The sequence below is a fragment of the Thamnophis elegans genome, chromosome 2, assembly GCF_009769535.1.
Source record: "Thamnophis elegans isolate rThaEle1 chromosome 2, rThaEle1.pri, whole genome shotgun sequence".
NCBI lineage: Eukaryota > Metazoa > Chordata > Lepidosauria > Squamata > Colubridae > Thamnophis > Thamnophis elegans.
The window spans coordinates 151,668,792-151,692,561 of NC_045542.1; the positions used below are offsets into that span (position 1 = coordinate 151,668,792).

At 40.7% G+C, this 23,770-nt stretch overlaps 2 protein-coding genes and 2 pseudogenes across 2 annotated transcripts in view; all 4 read left to right on the forward strand.

Moving 5' to 3' along the window:
* The window catches only part of LOC116524068 (vomeronasal type-2 receptor 26-like), a 10,254-nt gene extending 8,267 nt beyond the window's left edge, over positions 1 to 1,987 (forward strand). Inside the window, exon 5 of the mRNA XM_032239166.1 lies at positions 1,086 to 1,987. Within this exon, the coding sequence (XP_032095057.1) occupies positions 1,086 to 1,987 (902 nt within the window). The remainder of the gene's footprint in view (positions 1 to 1,085) is intronic.
* Positions 1,988 to 10,494: 8,507 nt separating this feature from the next.
* LOC116524069 lies at positions 10,495 to 11,536 on the forward strand (annotated as a pseudogene).
* Positions 11,537 to 11,544: 8 nt separating this feature from the next.
* LOC116524070 lies at positions 11,545 to 14,034 on the forward strand (annotated as a pseudogene).
* A 2,027-nt stretch (positions 14,035 to 16,061) lies between these two features.
* LOC116524071 (vomeronasal type-2 receptor 26-like) lies at positions 16,062 to 22,499 on the forward strand. The gene is made up of 2 exons (XM_032239167.1): positions 16,062 to 16,068; positions 21,598 to 22,499. Exons 1-2 carry the CDS (start codon positions 16,062 to 16,064, stop codon positions 22,497 to 22,499), a joined length of 909 nt encoding a protein of 302 aa, XP_032095058.1.
* Positions 22,500 to 23,770: the final 1,271 nt, after the last annotated feature.

Sequence of the window (23,770 nt, forward strand, 5' to 3'; positions counted from 1 at the left end):
ATATGTTATATTTATGCTGATAAATAAATAAAGGGAGACTAGTATAGATCTATTTCAAGCTATTTAGCTCTCATCAGCTAGTCATACCCATGCTGGGAATCGAACCTGTGCTCTATTCCCATATATATATATATATATATATATATATATATATATATATATATATATATATATATATATATATATATATATATATATATATATATATATAAATATATATATATATATATAAATATATATATAAAAGCATTATCATACATGCCATAAGGAGAAACACCTTTGCAATAGAGCTACTTTCCTTTGGAAGAAAGAATAAGGCAATGAGTTTGTTTTGGGATCTACAATGAAGATTGAAAGAGAAAAGAATGGCCCTTCATTTGCCCCTTCCATGTAGAGTAATTAAAGTTCATGCCACTACTTTTTGACTGGTTTTGCTCAATGTGCTCCTGGGCTTCTGGAAGCCGTTGATTTCAGTAAAACCTTCTAAGTCATAGATTACTCTGAAATAATCTTTCTATGTATGTTTAGATGGTGCCTTATTCAAGATGTACAAAAAGTTGCTCCCCTGGTTATACCAAGATTGTGAGAGTGGGAGCCCCAGTTTGCTGCTACGACTGTTCTCTGTGTATGGAAGGAACTTACTCTGGGCAAAAAGGTACAGTAGGTGGCTCCAAATATATCAAAAAAATCAGGATTCAATCAAAATTCTCTATTGCTTTTTGGGAGTATTTGATCAAGAATCCAGATAAACATTACATTTCTTGAAGGAATCCACAAACTTTTCAAAGATTGGACACTATCAGCAAATTTGGATGCTGATGTGAGCATTAAAATAAATAATGAAAGATTGCTGATATCTATTGACTTGCTTGCTTGGTTTTAGAAAAAAGGTTTGGAGAGCTGATAATAACATTCATCTTCAGCCTTTAAAAAGAGTGTTGATTCTTTTAGCTAATGTTATATCATATGAATATCCCTGAGTTGAATATTATTTTATTCCTTGAAAATGAAGTAATTTATTTCTGATGTCGTTTTCATGCTGCTACAGTTGCAGAAACAGATACATGGTAACTAATTTTTTCCAGATGCAGCCCTTTGTGAAAAGTGTCCAGATGACAAGTATTCCAATAAGAAGCGAGATCAGTGTGTACCCAAAACTATAAGCTTCTTATCCTACGACGAATTGTTGGGAATCATCCTGGCTTTCTTTGCCATTGCTTTGTCCCTAACTACCGCCTTTATTCTGGGAATCTTCATTAAATACCGAGAAACTCCCATAGTCAAAGCTAACAACCGAGACCTCACCTACATTCTTCTGATCTCGCTCTTGCTTGCTTTCTTGACCCCCCTTCTGTTTATTGGTCACCCCAAGAAAGTGACTTGCCTTCTTCGGCAAGTCACCTTCAGTTTCGTTTTCTCAGTTGCCGTCTCTTCCTTGCTGGCAAAGACGATTATGGTAGTAGTTGCATTTTTGGCCACGAAGCCAGGCAGTGTCATGAGGAAATGGCTGGGGAAGAGTCTGGCCAACTCTATTGTTTTATCTTGCTCTGGTATTCAAGTATGCATCTGTATCATGTGGCTGGCAATCTTTCCCCCATTCCCAGATTCTGACTTTCATTCCCAACCAGGACAGATCCTGCTGCAATGCAATGAAGGCTCTGTCACCATGTTCTACTCTGCTCTTGGCTACATGGGTTTCCTGGCTGCCATTTGCTTCTTTGTGGCATTTCTGGCTCGAAAGCTGCCTGGTTCCTTCAATGAAGCCAAACTGATCACCTTCAGCATGTTGGTTTTTTGCAGTGTTTGGATCTCCTTTGTCCCCACCTACCTGAGCACCAAGGGGAAATATATGGTGGCTGTGCAGATCTTCTCCATCCTGGCCTCCAGCTTGGGTTTACTGGGCTGCATCTTTATCCCCAAATGCTACATTATAATCCTGAGACCTGCTCTGAACACCAAAGAACATCTGATGATGAAAATTCACTAGGTTTCCTTATTTTGGTGTTTATTTTTGTTCAGTTTATATGCAACATTAAATCACATAGTTTGAAGTAATGTTTTATGTGTTGTTGCTTATCTTTCTTCATTCCATATGAATTTTGAATTATAATAAATGTGTAAAAAGTTGCTTAAACAACTCAAACAATTTGAAATAACCATATCCTTCAATTGTCATAATCTGAATTCATATTAAATTATAACAATCATCAATGACATTAATAGATTTTCTAAAACCAGCCCAGATAAACTGTTATCAGAGATGTTTTGATAAGGCTTTATATTAAATCAAAGACTATGGCTAATAATGGTGTGTGGTTTTCGTTACTAATTATTGGTGTGCTGGTGTTTTATATTATTTTCTGGGAGGATGTTCTGACTTTGTTTCAAAAAATAGTTAATTTCAAATACTGTATATATTTGATTGATCTCTTCTGGCTGGATAATGTAAGATCACTCATAGTTAGATAAATGAGATAGATAGATACATGGGAGATATCAGGAAAGAGAAAAACAGAGAAACAGAAAAGTGCAGACAAAAGGGAAGTGACTGATGCAATATTTATAAATACTCCATAAAGACTCTTGTGATATTCAGAGAGGACATTAACCAATTTTAATTTGGAAAAGTGAAAAAAGAAGAGAAATACTTTGGTGAACTTAGAAACTAAATATCTATCTAGATATTATTTTGGGGACAAGCTTAGGGAGCTGATGGGTTTTGGAGCCTCGATGGATTAAAAATATGTACATGATTAAAATAATGTAAAAATAATTACTGTGTTTGATATTTTGGAGAAGTACTTTTTGATTATCAGAGATGACAAGTACATTGAACCAGAGGAAGGAATTCACTCCGGTCCTGTCTGGTATGCCAGAAGGGGTAGTGAAAATCTGGCATACTGGACCAGTCCAGTAGTAATGGTGGTTTGGCCACGCCCCAAATCTCTGTCAGAAGCTTTTTTTAAGCCCATTTTCCCTGCCAGTTTAGGCAAGGGAAAAGACATTTTAAGAATAAAAAGGGGGTGGAGAGGGAGGAAGGAAGGGAAGGGAGAAATATTCAGCAGTTTCTTTCTGGGTCAACTAAACAACAAACTGGGTAAAAGGTAGAATTCTTATATGGTTCTATGTTTTTGAAGTTTAGGGGTTTGTGCAATATGGGCTTTGCATTTCTTTTTTTTTCTTTTTTTTTTTACTTTTACCTTTATTTGTATGCCGCCCTTTTCCCTGAAGGGACTCAGGGCGGCTCACAATTCAAAAGGGAGGGGGAAAACGACAAACAATAAACAATACAGCATATTAAAAGAGAAAAAAACGCAACAATCACACCATTCGAGTGGGGCTGTAATCTTAGCCCCAGGCCAGCCGGGACAGCAAGATCTTTACAGCAGCGCGGAAGGATTGGAGGGTGGTGAGGGTCCGAATCTCCACGGGGAGTTCGTTCCAAAGGGATGGAGCAGCCACCGAGAAGGCCCTCCTCCGGGTAGTTGCCAGTTTGCACTGGCTAGAAGATGGGATTCGGAGGAGGCCTAATCGATGCGATCGAATCGGTCTGGTGGAGGTGATTGGCAGTAGGCGGTCTCTCAAGTACCCAGGCCCACTACCATGAAGGGCTTTATAGGTGATAAGTAGCACCTTGAAGCGCACCCGGAGATCAACAGGTAGCCAGCGCAGCTCGCGGAGGATAGGTGTTACGTGGGTGAACCGAGGTGCACCCACTATCGCTCGCGCGGCCGCGTTCTGGACTAGCTGGAGTCGCCGAATGCTCTTCAAGGGCAGCCCCATGTAGAGCACATTGCAATATTCCAGCCTAGAGGTCACAAGGGCACGAGTGACTGTTGTGAGGGCCTCCCGGTTCAGGTAGGGACGCAACTGGTGTACCAGGCGAACCTGGGCAAATGCCCCCCTGGTCACAGCTGACAAATGATGTTCGAAGGTCAGCTGTGGGTCCAGGAGGACTCCCAAGTTGCGAACCCTGTCTGAGGGGCGTATAATTTGACCCCCCAGCCTGAGAGATGGAGTACTTGGCCAATTCTTGGGAGGGAAACACAACAGCCACTCGGTCTTTTCTGGATTGAGGACAAGCTTGTTGACCCCCATCCAGTCTTTAACAGCATCCAGCCCCCGGCTCATCACATCCATCGCTTCATTGAGTTGGCACGGGGCGGACAGATACAATTGAGTATCGTCCGCATATTGATGGTACTTTATCCCATGCCGTCGAATGATCTCACCCAGCGGTTTCATGTAGATGTTGAAAAGAAGGGGGGACAGGACCGAACCCTGCGGCACCCCACACGTTAGGGGCCTAGGGGTCGATCTCTGCTCCCCAACTAACACCGACTGCGACCTGTCCGAGAGGTAAGAGGAGAACCACTGTAAAACAGAGCCTCCCACCCCCACCTCCCGCAGTCGTCGCAGAAGGATACCATGGTCGATGGTATCGAAAGCCGCCGAGAGGTCAAGGAGCACTAGGATGGAGGCATGGCCTCCATCCCTGGCTCTCCAGAGATCATCGGTCAATGCGACCAAAGCGGTTTCTGTGCTGCAGCCAGGTCTGAAGCCAGACTGGAACGGATCGAGATAGTTGGCTTCCTCCAAGGACCGCTGGAGCTGAAAGGCTTTCTAAAAGGGTTTGGATGATTCCAGGTTTTGAATCGAACCAAACTTTCTACAGACTCATTATCTCATTATCTATCTGGCAGGCATGTGGAATGAGCCTTTCTGGGAGTAATATTTTCTTGGGGGGGGGTGTTTGTTGCTTCCCACAGAAGGAAGGGAAAAAGAAAGAAAGAAAAACAGCAAAGCAATTTAGGGCTAGAAGTTTACTCAGACATCATCTAGTCCAACCCCCTGCTGCAGCAGGAAACCATACATTGTCTGGATTATTTTGGTGCCTCTAACAGACAGGAAAATTGCCAGAAAGGAGAAGGAGTTGACTGGCACAAGGCTGCCATGCAGAGGAAGGCAGAGATAGTCCTTGACTTATGACTACAATTGAGCCCAAAAGTTTGGTTGCTAAGCAAGAGTGTTGTTAAGTGAACTTCACCACATTTTACCCAATCCATTACATCTCTGGTGAGTGACATCAAGTTGGCCATGCCCACCCAGTCACATGACACCTAAGCCATGCCCAGGAAATAGGCCATGCCCACAGAACAGGTAGTAAAAGTTTTTGAAATCCCCCCTGCATTGAACATATCAAAGATAGGGTAGAAAACCTCATCTACATCCTCATAAGCAACATCATCGGAGGCATCAAGCCCATCTAATCAACAATTGAGGCCTGTTAGTTAGGCCTGAAGAAGTCAAGCTCTATGCAGAATATGCAAGCGATGCTACTATCGATCCAAGAAGCCATGACCAAAAGTCAGGAAGTTATGTCAAAATATCTGATGAGATCAAAAATGAAATGGGAAAGATGAAGGGGGATATATGTAAGATGGATGAAAAGATAGGGAACTTCCAGCAAATGATTGTGAAGAATGAACAAAGGTACAGAATATAGAAATAAGGGCGGAGCAAACAGAGAACAAAATGGAGGAAATGGACCAAAAGAACTACCACAGGCTAAAAGAAAATTAGAAGCAACAGTTATCTTTCTTGAGATGGAAAAGGCAGCTTACTATTGTAGAAGAGAAAGAGGAAGATCTGGTTGAGGTGATGATAGAGCTGCTGGCTGGAGTATTGCAGAAAAAGAAGCATAAAGTACAATGAGAAATAGATAAAATGTTCAGAATCCATACAAACTATGCAAGAAGGCAAACATTACGAAAAGAGAGGCACATGAGGTTTACCAAGAAGATCCTGAGAGATGAAATATAGAACTAGAGATGAGCTTATGGAGTACAAAGGGAGAGAATTTCTGACTTTAAAACAAATACCTAGGAGAGTTAGAGAGGAGACGAGAGCAGTGGAGACAGTATCAATTCTTGACAGCACAACTGATTAAATATAATGTGACGTCCAGTTGGCTGTACTGATGAGTATGGTGGGTACCTTGGAAAAAACACATGAACACAGGGGGGACAATTGACGAAATGGACCAAAAACTACCACAGGCTATTAGAAAATTAGAAGAGAGTTACCTTTCTCGAGATGGAAAAGTGGGTATTGTACTGCTATAGCATCATCTCTACATGGGGCTGCCCTTGAAGAGCATCCGGTGACTTCAGCTAGTCCAGAATGCGGCCGCGCGAGTGATTGTGGGTGCACCTAGGTTCGCCCACATAACACCTATCCTTCGCGAGCTGCGCTGGCTACCTGTTGATCTCCGGGTGCGCTTCAAGGTGCTACTTACCACCCATAAAGCCCTTCATGGTAGTGGATCTGGGTACTTGAGAGACCGCCTCCTGCCAATTACCTCTTCGCGACCTATTAGATCACACAGATTAGGCCTCCTCCGAGTTCCATCCGCCAGTCAGTGTCGACTGGCAACTACGCGGAGGAGAGCCTTTTCAGTAGTAGCTCCGACCCTTTGGAATGATCTCCCCGTGGAGATTCGTACCCTCACCACCCTCCAGACCTTCCGCACAGCCCTCAAGATCTGGCTATCCCGTCAGGCCTGGGGTTAAAGATTATAATCCGTCCCCACCCGAATGATGAATGTTGCTTCTATTTTTAATTATGTATTGTTTTATATGTCATTGTGTGTATTCCCTACCCCATAAGTTGTAAGCCGCCCTGAGTCCCCTCAGGGAAAAGGGCGGCCTATAAATAAACTTATCTACATCTACATCTACATCTCTTGGTTCCCTATTAGATTACCTATGTAAGAGACAGCAAATATCACCATTTCATGAAGAAGTCAGTAACAAGCTATTTTTCAGTTTAATTCCCCAGGGAAGTTTGACTAGATCTTTTTTATAGCCATGAAGACTGATAGTCTTCTGCATTTTGAAAGATACAAGACATTTAACAGGGGTCTCCAATAGGTTGTTCAATATATCATGATCTGGAGTTAACCATTGTGGAGTATCTAACCCAGAGATGGGTGTCAGATAACTTTACCACTGGTTCTCCATGCACATGCCTGCTTTGTGAGCATCTACGCCTTCCACTCATGGCTTTAAAAATGTGGTTTAATAGGATGGCATAGAGCTGGGGTGTTTGGGCAGGTTATCACTAATGGTTTGCCTGGACCAGTCTGAAACTTCCCCAAATTGCTCCTTTCTTGATTCTCAAATTAGGATTATTCTCCTGAGTCAAATAAAATTCTTTTCTCCAACTGCACACTTTTGTGGCAATGCTCATTCCCAATTCCCATTCTAATTTTTATAAGCATGTATTATTTATTCTCTTTTGGAATTTCCACCACCACAATTAGTTGCCAATCAATGTGACAATAAATGGGATAGACAGCACCTGATACTCTGATTTGTAACAGCCTCCTTCTGTGATGAGAACAGTGGTTGGGGTAAAGCTGGGAAAATACTGTAACAATCTGAAATTGCAGATAAAACTTCCAAATCTGGGGGCAAACTGGACCGTCTTCCCTGTAATTGTAGACTCTGAGATTTAACTCTGTGCTGAAGAAAGCACTATAGGAAGGTTTCCTGCAGTGTATGTCAAATGTTGCTGCTGCTGCATATACAGCTCTTTCTGCTTCAGTTTCTGTCTCAAATTCCCTGTGCCAGCATGCTGGTGAAATGCCCTTTTAAGGTGATAATAGAAGAAAAGGAATGGTTCCATTACTACAAACCAGGAGACTACTGGATTACTGGAATAATGTCTGGAATCTTATCTCGATTGTATGAATTTTCATTTTTAAAACCTCCAACCCACCAGCTGGAAAGGTAATTGTCAGCACATCCAGGATTCTGGTGATTGAGTTTACCGGCTCCAATGTCTCTTCATTTCTCCTATTCCTCACCTTGAGAAAGGCAAATTCATTATTGCTTCTCCCAATTTCCTTTAGAGGAAAGGCTCCTGGGGAACATGATGATTTTGTAAAAGTTTCTTTTAAGTTCTTTCACAAGTGTCACAAGAAAACTGGGTACTGCCAACACTGTCCCACAATGACTTTTGTGTGGATGGGGTTCTGTCTGCTTTCAAAACAATGACCTTGAGACTGTGGAGAGTCAGCAACTTATTTATTCCCATTTATTTTATTTATTTATGAACAATAGTTCAGCAGTAACTCTCAATAAAGTGATTGAATGAATTCATTAGAACAGAGGGAGATCTCTTGTATTTTCTCCCCACTGTTTCTTTCTCTTCCTTACATTTACTCTATTATTCCTACCACCCTCTCCAGTCTTTCTTTCCACCCTTTACCACTTTTGTCACTTTCATCTCATAGAAATTTCAAAAATGCCTCTCCATTGCAAAGTCCAAATAAATTGAATACTTTAATTGAATAATGAGTACCTGATTATCTTTTTGGCTTTGCACCATATAGATATAAAGCTATAGTAAATATGACATGCTTTCATGAAAATCCAAACTGAAGATTTATTTATTGGAATTTGTCAAACAAAAAGGAAAGCAAGAGAATAAAAATACAAAGACAGGGACAGTAGGCATCTTAGTGCACTTATGACATAAGGTCCATGGAAATCAATTTGTTACAGAAAGTGTGAAAAATTGTAGCTGAGACAACTGAGTCAGGTAGGGCATTCCAGACTTTGACAACTCTATTACAGAAATAGCAGTGGACTTATATACCGCTTCATAGGCCTTTCAGGCCTCTCTAAGCGGTTTACAGAGAGTCAGCATATTGCCCCCAACAATCTGGGTCCTCAATCATATTTTTTACAGTCAAGTTTAGAGGGATTTACATGGAGTTTAAAGTGGTTGTTCGCAAGAACATTATTGCGATTAAAACAGTTAAAGTCATTTACAGGTAAAACATTACCACATATAATTTTGTATGCAATTCCTAGGTCTGATCGTAAGCAACACAGTTCTAAGTTATCCAAGACAAGAATTTCGAGCCTAGTAGCATAAGAAGTTTTATTGTGTACATAAGAGTGCAAGAATTTTCTCATGAAATACTTCTGAACCTGCTTGATTGTACCGATGTCAGATATATGGAGGGGATTCCAAACAGTTGGACAATACTCTAAAATTGGTCTAGCATAAGTTTTATAAGCTCTAATTAGCAATACAATGTTTCCAGAACAAAAGCTACACAAAATAAAATTTACAACTCTTAATGCTTTTTTAGCAATGCTGTTACAGCAAGCTTTGGAGCATAAATTTTCAGCGATAACTCCATTTAGATCTTTGACAAAGTGAGTGTCATCTCCTAGATCAATTCCACCTATCTTATACTTTACATTCTGATTACATTTACCAATATATAATACAAAGCATTTATTAATCGAAATTTGAAGTTGCCAAATAGATCACCATTCAGACACATAGTCGAGATCACTTTGCAAAATAACAGAATTATCTGCTGAATTGAATAATCTTATGTCATCGACAAAAAAAACCTGCAATTTATTTTAAGTTGGTTACATAAATTGTTGATATAGAGCAAAAAAAGATGATGGAATATCTTATGTTGCAGTGACAACAACACCTTCTACCACCACCTGCCCTTCTTGTTGGCTGTTCATGAAGTCAACCAGAATCCTTGGCTCTTACCCAACATCACCCTGGGCTACAACATCTATCAGAACTTTTTCAGTGCACTAATGACATATGAGGCCATGCTGGATGTGCTGTCTACAGGACAGGAGAGCGTCCCAAATTACAGATGTGGAAGACGAAAGAACCTGCTGGCAGTTCTTGAAGAGATGGATTCCGAACTCTTTGATCATATATCTAACGTCATGAGCATCTATAAAATTCCACAGGTATAAAGGCAAATGGAATTAAATCTAAGTTGTAAATTGTTCAGATGTGCCTAGAAGGCAACACTTGTACATATTTCTCCAAATAAATTCTTCTAAATAATTTCAAATTCAGAGTAAATATTAGAAGAAGTGAAATATTTTTTTATTTACAAAGTATGTGGTGTGTGTGTGTACTTACATGTGTAGTTATGTAGTTCCTGTGATCATTTGGTCTCACCCACCTGCCCCCACCCTATCCTGTTCTAAATTTCTGCATTTTTCAGCTCAGATGATTCACGCGTCACAGAAGATTTCTGTGACTCAGCTGTTTTATTTACCGGGGTTGTCCTAGAAGTTAAGCTGTAGAGCTTGAAATTGGTGTATATTGAATGCTTCAAATGCACCCAAAGTGCACGCTCACAAAACCGGTTGTTAACTGGTTGTTAACTGGTTGCAGCTAACCAATGTATGTACACACACACACACACACACACACACACACGTATTGTATATGTGTGTGTATATACATATATCACCTTCATGGATTACTGCTTTATCATGGTGAAGGAGTTTGCATAGGTCAATGAAGCTATGAGCTATGCTGTGCAGGGCCACCCAAGACAGACAGGAGAAAACAGAGAGATCAGATAAAATGTGATCCACCGGAGAAGGAAATGACAACCCACTCCACTATCTTTGCCATGAAAACCCCATGGACCGTACCAAAAGGGAAAAAGATATGACGCTGGAATATGAGCCCCTCAGATTGGAAGGTGTCCAATATGTTACTGGGGAAGAGCAGAGGGCTAGTACTAGTAGCGCCAGAAAGACTGAAGTGGCTGGGTCAAAGGCAAAAGGATGCTCAGCTGTGGATGAATTTGGTGGTGAAAGGAAAGTCCAATGCTGTAAAGATCACAACTCCATAGGAAGCTAGAAAGTAAGATCCATAAATCAAGGCAAGCTGGATGAAGCCAAACAAGATGACAAGACTAAACATCGACATTTTAGGAATTAGCGAACCAAAATGGACATAAATGGGTGAATTTAATTCAGATGACCATCAGGTATACTACTGTGGGCAAGAATCCCTCAGAAGAAATGGAGTAGCCTTCATAGTCAATAAAAGAGTATGAAAAGCAGTAATGGGATACAATCCCCAAAATGACAAAATGATGTCATTTTGAATCCAAGGCAAACCATTCTACATCACATTTGTCCAGGTCTATGCCCCAACCACTGGTGCTAAAGAGTACGAAGTTGACAAGTTCTATGAAGGCCTACAGCACTTTATAGAATTAACACCAACAATTGATGTCCTTGTCATCATGGGGGATTGGAATGCTAAAGTAGGAAGGCAATACATAACTAGATTAACAGGCAAGTTTGGCCCTGGAGTACAAAATGAAGCAGGTGACAGGCTGGTAGAATTCTGTCAAGAATATATGACGTTCATAGCAAAAACTTTTTTCCAACAACCCAAGAGATGACTCTACACTTGGACATCACCAGACGGTCAACACAGAAATCAGACTGACTATGTGCTCTGCAGATGGAAAAGTCTTATACAGTCAGTAAACTTAAAACCACTAGCTGACTGTGGCTCAGATCACGAGCTTCTTGTTGCAAAATTTGGGCTTAAAATGAAGAAGATGGGGAAAAACACTAAGCCACTCAGGTATGAAAAAAATCATATCCCTGATGAATATACAGTAGAGGTGACAAATAGATTTAAGGAATTAGATTTTATTCCTTAGATCTATGGATGGAGGTTCACAACATTGTACAAGAGGTAGCAAGTAAGACAATTTCAAAGAAAAAGAAATGCAAGAAAGTAAAATGGCTGTCTGACGAAGCTTTACAAATAGCTGAAGAAAGAAGGGAAGCAAAAGGCAAGGGAGAAAGAGACACCCATATTGAATGCAGAATTCCAGAGAATAGCTAGAAGAGATAAGAATGCTTCTTAAATGAACAGTGGAAAGAAATAGAAGAAAACAATAGAATAGGGAGGACCAGAGATCTCTTCAAGCAAATTGGAGATATGAAGGGAACATTTCATGCAAAGATGGGCATGATAAAGGACCAAAATGGCAGGGACTTAACAGAGGCAGAAGAGGTTAAGAAGTGGTGGCAAAATTACACAGAAGAACAAAAGAAAAATGAGCTTAACATCCCTGATAACCACGATAGGATGATCACTGACCTCGAGCCAGACATTCTGGAATGTGAAATCAAAAGGATCTTAAGAAGTCTGAGCAACAACAAAGCTAGTGGAGGTGATAGTATTGCAGCTGAGCTATTCTAAATCTTAAAAGATGATGCAGTAAAAGTGCTACACTCAATTTGGCAGCAAATTTTGAAAACTCAATAGTGGCCAAAGGATTGGAAAAGATCAGTTTACATTCCAAATCCAAAGAAGAGCAATGGCAGATAATGTTTAAACTACTGCACAATTGCTCTTATTTCACATGTTAGCAAAGTTATGCTCAAAATCCTACAAGGCTCCAACAGTTTGTGGATCGAGAACTACCAGAAGTATAGGCAGGATTTCAAAGAGGCAGAGGAACTAGAGCTCAAATTGCCACCGTACACTGGATCATGAAGAAAGCTAGGGAGTTCCAGAAAAGCATCTACTTCTCAGGGGTGGGTTTCTCCCGGTTCACACCGGTAAGCCAGAAGGGATATTTATCATACCTTTTGGAACCCGTTCATCCAGTGGGACAGTACCAGAACGCTCCCTCCCACCTGCCCCCTCTCGCTCACTCCCCCTGCCCATCTGGTTGCCACTCGCCTGCCCCGCCGAACTGCCCCATGCTTTCCCTGCCTGCCACTCACTGATTGGCTGGCTCACCAATCACCCTGCTTCTGAGGGGCAGTGGGGGGATGGCTTTCTCACATGCCTTCTTTCTTTCTCCGAAGTCGTGCGAGAAATCCTCCACATTGCCCAAACGTATGAACTGTGAAGAATGGAAGCTGCAGTCTCATTTGTCTCAGCTACGCGATCTCCTTTCATTCTCTATCTGCCTCATTCACTCATTCGGGTAGCAGAGAAGGAAAGGAGATTGCGTAGCCGATGGCAAAGTAACCTGCAGCCTCCTTCATTCACACGTTCGGGCAGTGGGGTGGGGGCCTTCTCACACGCCTTCTTTTTTCTCCAAAGGCGTGCAAGAAATCCCCCACCCCATTGCCTGAACATGTGAACTGTGAAGGAAGGAAGCTGCAGGCTCATTTGCCATGGCTACATGATCTCCTTTTGTTTTCTGTCTGCCTCATTCACTCATTCGGCAGCAGAGAACAAAAGGAGGTTGCGTAGCCAAGGACAAAGGAGCCTGCAGCCTCCTTCATTGCTTCCTTCCCTCAGTGCCTATCAAAGCATTCCCCCTGCTCGGCTGCCACCATGCCCCCTCTGCATGCCTGGCCTCTGTCCTTATTGGTAGCGAGCAATGGTGGCGGTGGGTGGCTGGCGGCAGCAGCCCCGGCTCCCGGCTCCCCTGCTGCCGCCACCACTGGTGCCACTTCAGCAGCAGCACTTCTTGCCCACAGAACTGAGGCAGGGAAGAAGATTGAGAGATGTGGAGGCACAGACTCCCCCCTTTCCCCCACCTCAGAATTTGCCTCCTTGGGTGAGACCAGGGTGCATGCAGGGTGAGTGGAGTTTGCGACTAACTTTAAATTGAATGGGGCTGTTTGTGACTAAATGGGACAGAAAATATAGAAAAGTGGGGCTAGATGAATCACAAGTTCGAATTAAGATTGCCAGGAGAAATATCAATACCCTCATATATGCAGATGATACCATTTTAATGGCAGAAAGTGAAGAGGAAGTAAAGAGCCTCTTGATGCAGGTGAAGGGGGAGAGTGCAAAATTTGGCTTGAATCTCAACATTAAGAAAACTAAGATCATGGCATCCAGCCCTCTCAATTCCTGGCAAATAGATGGGGAAGAAATGGTGGTAGTGACAGATTTCATTTTCTTGGGCTCTATGTGTTCTTTGCTTCTGCAGCTGCGTCTCTCTGCCTCTGGTCTTGCTGGGAAAGCATCTTGTGCAGTTTAGCAGCTGTGAGCTAACTCTTTTCTCTAAGTCCCATCCAGAAAGCACTGCGGCACAGAGAAGAAGAAGCAGCCATGTTGAATGCGGTTTCTCTCAGTCACAGCACTTTCCGGATGGGACTTAGAGGAAAGCGGCAGGTTACAGCTGCTAAATTGCACAAGATGCTCTCTCGAGAGTGTGGAGAGAAGCCTCCGCTGCCCTAAAGAGCAGAGATGTTAGGGAGTTGGCCCCAACGAGACGGTAGCTGTAGGCCGCGAGGAAAATAGTATATTCATGGTGACAGCGATGCTGGAGTAGGCCGGTCCCCTGCCAAGGGCCCCAAAAGTGGTTTATAGTCCATGTGTGAAGTTTCCAAAAGATGCCCTAAATAAAGTACGAGCCTCGAGACAAAGTTCAAAAGAAATTCAGTCATTTATTAGGAACAACATTTTGGCATTATCTTCTGCAGCTGAGCCAAATCTGATTCCCGCTTAATGGTGTCTCACCTTTACCCCTACATCTCACCTCCCTCCTGTCTGTGTCATAAATCACATCCAGCTGCGGCAGGCTATGAACTTGCACATTTCACACACCAGTGTAGAAATATGAGATCCGACTCTTGCCAAAGGCATGCAAGGAATTCTCCTCCCTTTTCTCCATTTCCTATGTCAGCTCAATTATAGTCATGGAAATGTTTTACAAGTTGACATTCAGCTCCCCTCACTTCCCAAAAGCAATCTGTGTGAAACAAAAACAACTTGAGTTACAGGTATATAATTTAGGGATGCATTCCTCCCCCAGGCTTGCTTGGATTTTCAAAGTCACAGCCATACAAGTACTTGTGGAATCACTTAACACCAGCTACCACAGCCAGGGCCTCATGGTCCAGTTGGATAAAGTTCCGCTCGGTAGCTGACAGGGTTCTCAAATAATAGGCTATAGGGGCCTCGGTTCCATTGGGCATACTGTGGCTGAAGATTGCCTAGGTCTCTTGCGCTGGCAGAGGCACCATGGGCCAGTCCTTTGCTATTACCAGGATGGCCCCGTGGGCCAGATCTAAGCACCGTGCAGGCCAGATCCAGCCCCCGGGCCTTGAGTTTGATACCCCCGGATTAAGATCTCCTGCTTGACTAGAAGACTCCCCAGCTCTATGGATTGAAAGAATGGGTGAGTTATAAAGTGACCAGAAGGGTGTTCTCTATGAGGCCCAACCATGAACCTTCCCCACAGATAATTCAGAGCTCCCTGGTTTCAAAGGGAACATATAAGACAACAGGACAGAACGTCAAGGGAACTAGCAAAATTCATGCAGTTATTGTTTGAAACTTCTCTCAGCAGTTGGAAAAGGCCCTTAGATTTACCATCTGACATTTATCATTAAAACAGGCACAAACTACCAATACCTTCTCTTTTATCTTTAGATCAACTACAGTACCATCAACCAGATGACTGAGCAAAATCATCGTTTTCCTTTTTCATATCGGTTGACCCCAAACCAAGAACCTCCTTACTCAGCCATTGTCCAGCTTCTCCTGCATCTCCGATGGACGTGGATTGGCCTCCTTTCTCAGGACAATGAAAAAGGAGAAAAATTCAAAAGACGCTTGGAAATTCTTGCTCTAAAAAATGTCATTTGCATTGTCCTCTCAGGAACCGTCCCAGAAACAAATATGAAGTCCAGTGCTGGAGAAACTGTCATGCAAGAAAAAAGGAAAATGTTCTATTCTCTTATCAACAGTCAAATAAAAATTATAGTATGCCAACTGGATTTTCAGGCCTTTGGAATGTTAACAATCATAATACAAATAATTGATAAGACTAATACATCCCTTGTGGGAAGGGTATGGATTGCAACAACTTTGACAGCTTTAAGTGTAAATATTTTTGACGTCTCGGTTGATCTCCAAAATAAATATGCTTTGTTTTCCTTCCTCATCCAGACAAAGAGAAGGGCTCAGTATTATGACTTTAATTCTTATTCCTCTATGGGCATATTGTATGGAAAGGAAGCGTTCCAATGTTCCTATTCAAGTCCTCTTTTATCTAAGAAAGTTTGGAAAAAATGCAGAGAAAAAGAGAACTGGGAATTCCCACCCCATGATGTGATTGCAAGAATCCTGTCTCAGGATTCCTCCAGTATTTCCCAAATAATTCAAGTTGTGGCCTGGGTCCTCAATGCTGCCTCTTCCTCCCAATGGAGTAAGAGGAGAATGCAGGCTGGATACCATCAATCAGCCCAGATTGTACAGCCATGGCAGGTACGTCTTCTCCTTTGAAGTTCCTTTGATTCTCCCCTTCCAATTCTGCGATATTAAATTAGATGTAGAAAGGGGTGAAATATTCCAAAGAGCAGTTGCCCAATTTGTGGTATTTGACAGTGAGTGTAAACCCTGTAGCTGACCAGGCTGAGGCAGGTTGAACAAGGTTCAATGTTGCCACACTGGAGTCAAGGGATAAGGAGGAGGGGAATAGAGATAGCTGGGGTTTTGTAGCCAAAACAAAATATTCTCTCCTGGGAACCAAGGTCATTCCCACCCAAGGCTGGAGGGAGGATGGGTCTAGTTACCAGGCAACCGGATGACACCTTGATTGGACCATGTAACTGATTGTTTGGAAAGGAGAGGAAAACTTTAAATTTTAATTAGGTGAAAACTATGGAAACATTTAGAGTCAGTTTTCACCAGCCTATATGCTGATATGATATGTCCAATAAAACTGATATTTGAGGAACCTGCTTGCCTCAGAGTCCTGTAATATGGGCATATTACTTGGAACCTTGACATTAAACTGACTCTAATTTTTCCCCATGTTTTTTATGTTTTAATTTATTACAAACATATCAATGTGTGAACAGTGTGGCACCAGAGTGTCTTATGTTTTGGTACAAATAATATAATATTCATCATAGTTACTACAGTTGACAAGCTTATATAGTTCTGGTAATAATACACATATTTTGTTGAATTATAATGTTTCATTATTTAGTTATTCAATTACTTATTTATTTATTAGTTTGTCAAACATGTACAAGATATCAATATAAATATGAACCTGGACATCAACGAAGGAAATGAATACAAATAAATTGGGACAGTAGGACAGGGGTGGTAGACTTGCTGGTGCGCTTATGCATGCCCCCTTTACGGACCTCTTAGGAATGGGGTGAGTTCCATGGTAGACAGTTTAAGGTTGAAGCTGTGAAGGTTTGAGGTTGTAACAAAGCAGTCAGGTAGAGCATTCCAGGTTGAATGCTCAACCTGGTTGAGCAACCACTCTGTTGCTGAAGTCATATTTCAACTGAGTTTGGAGAAGTTTACCTTGAGTTTGTATCAATTACTTACCCATGTATTATTGAGGTTCAAGCTGAAGAAGTTGTTCACAGGTAAGACATTGTAGCCAATAATTCTGTCTACTATGCTTAGTTCAGACTGCTGCTGGAGCAGTTCCAGATTGTTCAAGCCCAAAATTTCAAGCCTATTCTAGGGATTCAATTGTGAGTAGAGGAGTGGAGTACTCTTCTCGTGAAATACCTCTGGACCTGCTCAATCGAATTAATGTCTGATATACAGAGTAGATTCCAGGCAGATGAGCTGTAGTTGAGAATTAGTCTGGCAAAGGTTTTGTACGGACTAATTTGCAGTGCAATGTTACCGGAGAAGAAGCTTCAATAATTAGTTGACAATTATTAATGCTTTTTGGCAATGCTGTTACAGTGAGCTCTGGGGTTTAGATCATTAGAGATGAGTCCTCCTTGGTCCTTGATGGAGTAAAAGTCGTGTATGAGGTCATTTCGCATAACTTGTATTTGGTGCTCTGATTTTTATTGCCAATGTGTAGGACAGAGTATTTGTTAGTTGAGATTTAGAGTTGCCAAATGCACAACCATTCTGATACATGGTCAAGGTCAATTTGTAGGGCCATGTGACATAATTTTTTGAATTTTTGAAAAAGAGTTATAAATTCCTGGGGAATGACTGAAAGAAACTTTCCATGAAATACTGAATCAATGTTTCAGATGGCAGTGGTTATTTGAAGAGGTTGAATTATTCAGAGTACCACCATTCCAGAATAATAGCGAGAATAACATTGAATAAAGGCTCAAATTGTCATTTTTTTTTCTATGTTTCTGCAGCTTCATAGTTTCCTGAGAAATTTCCAATATCACAATAATTCCAGAGATGGAATTTCTTTTGAAGCAAATGGAATTCCTGTTGGTGACTTTGATATCATGCAGTGGACATCACTTTTGAACAAATCAGATGCGGGGGTGAAAATTGGGAATGTAGAAAGACAAACCTCCTCAGAAGTGAAGATTTCTGTCAATCAAAGCGCCATCCAATGGCCAACATTATTTAACAATGTAGTTGAGGCTGCTTGGATTTTGCTCTTCTATTTATCTCCATATGTGGAATTTTTTCTACTCAATAAGAAGTAATTTTTATTGAGGCAAATTGAGATACGTAACTTCCAAATAAGAGAACTTAAACCCTCATTGATTTATTAGATATTGTTACAGTTTTTTGCACAAATTCAAATCCAAAAAACACACACAGATAACGGATTCAGCTGGATTCATTTATGTGTGTGTGTGTATGTGTGTGTGTGTGTGTGTTTGTGCTGATAAATAAATAAAGGGAGACTAGTATAGATCTATTTCAAGCTATTTAGCTCTCATAAGCTAGCCATACCCTTACTGGGAATCGAACCTGTGCTGTATTGCATCCTAGGCAGATGTGTTAACCACCAAGCCACAGAGCTCGACTCCTTATCAGCTGTGCCGGGGTGAAAGGTATCTATTTTAGAGTTACAACCCCCAGTATGCCCAAATATGGAAGGAAGATCACTGCTTCCATTCTCTGTCCTTCGGCTCGTCACAAGAGACCATCCACACAGAAACCCAATATTTTTACTGTTGCCTTTGTTACATTTGTGTATTTGTGCTGATAAATAAATAAAGGGAGACTAGTATAGATCTATTTCAAGCTATTTAGCTCTCATCAGCTAGCCATACCCTTACTGGGAATCGAACCTGTGCTGTACTGCATCCTAGGCAGATGTGTTAACCACCAAGCCACAGAGCTCGACTCCTTATCAGCTGTGCCGGGGTGAAAGGTATCTATTTTAGAGTTACAACCCCCGGTATGCCCAAATATGGAAGGAAGATCACTGCTTCCATTCTCTGTCCTTCGGCTCGTCACAAGAGACCATCCAGACAGAAACCCAATATTTTTACTGTTGCCTTTGTTACATTTGTGTATTTGTGCTGATAAATAAATAAAGGGAGACTAGTATAGATCTATTTCAAGCTATTTAGCTCTCATCAGCTAGCCATACCCTTACTGGGATTCGAACCTGGGCTGTATTACATCTTAGGCAGTTGTGTTCACCACTAAGCCACAAATTTATCAGCTGAGCCAGGGAAATAGGTATGTATTTAGTGTCACAAACCCTGGTATGCCCAAATGTGTGTGTGTGTGTGTGTGTGTGTGTGTGTGTGTATCTATCTATCTCTATCTATCTCTATCTATCTCTATCTATCTCTATCTATCTCTATCTATCTCTATCTATCTCTATCTATCTCTATCTATCTCTATCTATCTCTATCTCTAGCTATATCTATTTCTATATCTATAGCTATATCTATATCTATCTATATGTCTCTCTCTCTCTCTGTGTGTGTGTGTTGTATTTGTGCTGATAAATAAATAAATACAACACAAATACAACACAAATGTAACAAAGGCAACAGTAAAAATATTGGGTTTCTGTTGTGATGGTCTCTTGTGACGAGTCGATAGACAGAGAATGGAAGCAGTTAGCTTCCTTCCATAATTGGGGCATACCAGGGGTTGTGACACTAAATAAATAAATACATACATACATACATACATACATACATACATACATACATACATACATATGAATAAATGTACAATACCAACAGGTGGTTCTTCCAAGTAAACAGAAGGCAGGAGAGTTACAGGCAAACACAAGCAGTTAGTTTCATATCACCAGACAAGCCCAGATAGACTGATAGTTTTCTACACAGAGCAGCAGACTGCTTAATAATGCTAAGCCACACCCAGAATTCTTACTTAACTTTACTTGCTTATTATAAGGATACAGATTCAGCAATTGCAAGAAGGTTCCACACCCATTTGCACTATTCAGATGACCCTGATGGTGGAAATAAATTCCAAGTGGCCTCAACAACTTTCAGAAACAACCAGATGACTGCAAGGAATATTATTCCTTCCATACTCCACCATTCAGTCAGAACTGAAAAAGCTTATGGAACTGAGAAGCAAAATGTCTTCAATGGAAAACAAAGATCAGTTGTCTGGGAGACAATCCAGAATATGAAGGGTTTGGTCCACTGAACCACATAAGAGATGATTAAGGATGTGGTGAGGGAAATGAGGGCAGCTTAAAAAGCCATTTACATCTGTGATGGGTTTCACATTTTGTTACCACCAATTTGCCCTTCATGTGTCCGCTCGCTTTGCGGGCGCCACTTCCACACATACACATGACCTTGCGTGCTAGCACTTTGCTGGCTATGCAACCGGCCACAAAAATGTGCCTAAATAGGATGGCATAGAGTCAGGGCAGGTGGACAGGGTGGTGATTTCCCCCCATGATTTCCACTAACGGTTTAGGCAAACCAGTCCGAACCGGCTGAATACCACCTCTGATTTACATATGATGATAAAATGGTCAGTTGTACGAGAGAAAGATAGAGACTCTAGAGAAAGCTAGATGTTGGAGGCTTCCTGAGAAAGCAACGATGGAGAACATATATATATATATATATATATATATATATATATATATATATATATATATATATATATATATATATATATATATATATATATATATATATATATGGAAGTGTGTGTGTGTGTGTGTGTGTGTGTGTGTGTGTGTGTGTGTGTGTAGAGTATAGCATTATCATACATGCCATAAGGAGAAACACCTTTGTAATAGAGCTACTTTCCTTTGGAAGAAAGAATAAGGCAATGAGTCTGTTTTGGGATCTACAATGAAGATTGAAAGAGAAAAGAATGGCCTTTCATTTGCCCCTTCCATGTAGAGTAATTAAAGTTCATGCCACTACTTTTTGACTGGTTTTGCTCAATGTGCTCCTGGGCTTCTGGAAGCCGTTGATTTCAGTAAAACCTTCTAAGTCATAGATTACTCTGAAATAATCTTTCTATGTATGTTTAGATGGTACCTTATTCAAGATGTACAAAAAGTTGCTCCCCTGGTTATACCAAGATTGTGAGAGTGGGAGCCCCAGTTTGCTGCTACGACTGTTCTCTGTGTATGGAAGGAACTTACTCTGGGCAAGAAGGTACAGTAGGTGGCTCCAAAAATATCAAAAAAATCAGGATTCAATCAAAATTCTCTATTGCTTTTTGGGAGTATTTGATCAAGAATCTAGATAAACATTACATTTCTTGAAGGAATCCACAAACTTTTCAAAGATTGGGCACTATCAGCAAATTTGGATGCTGATGTGAGCATTAAAATAAATAATGAAAGATTGCTGATATCTATTGACTTGCTTGCTTGGTTTTAGGAAAAAGGTTTGGAGAGCTGATAATAACATTCATCTTCAGCCTTTAAAAAGAGTGTTGATTCTTTTAGCTAATGTTATATCATATGAATATCCCTGAGTTGAATATTATTTTATTCCTTGAAAATGAAGTAATTTATTTCTGATGTCGTTTTCATGCTGCTACAGTTGCAGAAACAGATACATGGTAACTAATTTTTTCCAGATGCAGCCCATTGTGAAAAGTGTCCAGATGACAAGTATTCCAATAAGAAGCGAGATCAGTGTGTACCCAAAACTATAAGCTTCTTATCCTACGACGAATTGTTGGGAATCATCCTGGCTTTCTTTGCCATTGCTTTGTCCCTAACTACCGCCTTTATTCTGGGAATCTTCATTAAATACCGAGAAACTCCCATAGTCAAAGCTAACAACCGAGACCTCACCTACATTCTTCTGATCTCCCTCTTGCTTGCTTTCTTGACCCCCCTTCTGTTTATTGGTCACCCCAAGAAAGTGACTTGCCTTCTTCGGCAAGTCACCTTCAGTTTCGTTTTCTCAGTTGCCGTCTCTTCCTTGCTGGCAAAGACGATTATGGTAGTAGTTGCATTTTTGGCCACGAAGCCAGGCAGTGTCATGAGGAAATGGCTGGGGAAGAGTCTGGCCAACTCTATTGTTTTATCTTGCTCTGGTATTCAAGTATGCATCTGTATCATGTGGCTGGCAATCTTTCCCCCATTCCCAGATTCTGACTTTCATTCCCAACCAGGACAGATCCTGCTGCAATGCAATGAAGGCTCTGTCACCATGTTCTACTCTGCTCTTGGCTACATGGGTTTCCTGGCTGCCATTTGCTTCTTTGTGGCATTTCTGGCTCGAAAGCTGCCTGGTTCCTTCAATGAAGCCAAACTGATCACCTTCAGCATGTTGGTTTTTTGCAGTGTTTGGATCTCCTTTGTCCCCACCTACCTGAGCACCAAGGGGAAATATATGGTGGCTGTGCAGATCTTCTCCATCCTGGCCTCCAGCTTGGGTTTACTGGGCTGCATCTTTATCCCCAAATGCTACATTATAATCCTGAGACCTGCTCTGAACACCAAAGAACATCTGATGATGAAAATTCACTAGGTTTCCTTATTTTGGTGTTTATTTTTGTTCAGTTTATATGCAACATTAAATCACATAGTTTGAAGTAATGTTTTATGTGTTGTTGCTTATCTTTCTTCATTCCATATGAATTTTGAATTATAATAAATGTGTAAAAAGTTGCTTAAACAACTCAAACAATTTGAAATAACCATATCCTTCAATTGTCATAATCTGAATTCATATTAAATTATAACAATCATCAATGACATTAATAGATTTTCTAAATCCAGCCCAGATAAACTGTTATCAGAGATGTTTTGATAAGGCTTTATATTAAATCAAAGACTATGGCTAATAATGGTGTGTGGTTTTCATTACTAATTATTGGTGTGCTGGTGTTTTATATTATTTTCTGGGAGGATGTTCTGACTTTGTTTCAAAAAATAGTTAATTTCAAATTCTGTATATATTTGATTGCTCTCTTCTGGCTGGATAATGTAAGATCACTCATAGTTAGATAAATGAGATAGATAGATACATGGGAGATATCAGGAAAGAGAAAAACAGAGAAACAGAAAAGTGCATACAAAAGGGAAGTGACTGATGCAATATTTATAAACACTCCATAAAGACTCTTGTGATATTCAGAGAGGACATTAACCAATTTTAATGTGGAAAAGTGAAAAAAGAAGAGAAATACTTTGGTGAACTTAGAAACTATATATCTATCTAGATATTATTTTGGGGACAAGTTTAGGGAGCTGATGGTTTTTGGAGCCTCGATGGATTATGAACTTTAATTTGCAAAAATACTCCAAAAGGACTACAATAGTAACAGTGTGGATTAATTTAATGTGGACTATAAATTTGACTGCTGAACGAAGAAGAAGTGGAGGAAGGGCTTACTCTTAAGATATATGAGTAATTGATTATTAATGATTAATACTTAATTATTAAATTTGTAATCTATAATATATAGATTACAAACGTATATATTATATATACTCTTGAGATTGTGGGTTTATCTTTACTGATATTTTTACTAATATAATATTAGAGAGTTGAAGGTGATACACCAGGGAGTGTGGGAAATAATTTTAAACTTTGTAAAAATAATTACTGTGTTTGATATTTTGGAGAAGTATTTTTTGATTATCAGAGATGACAAGTACATTGAACCAGAGGAAGGAATTCACTCCGGTCCTGTCTGGTATGCCAGAAGGGGTAGTGAAAATCTGGCATACTGGACCAGTCCAGTAGTAATGGTGGTTTGGCCACGCCCCAAACCTCTGTCAGAAGCTTTTTAATCC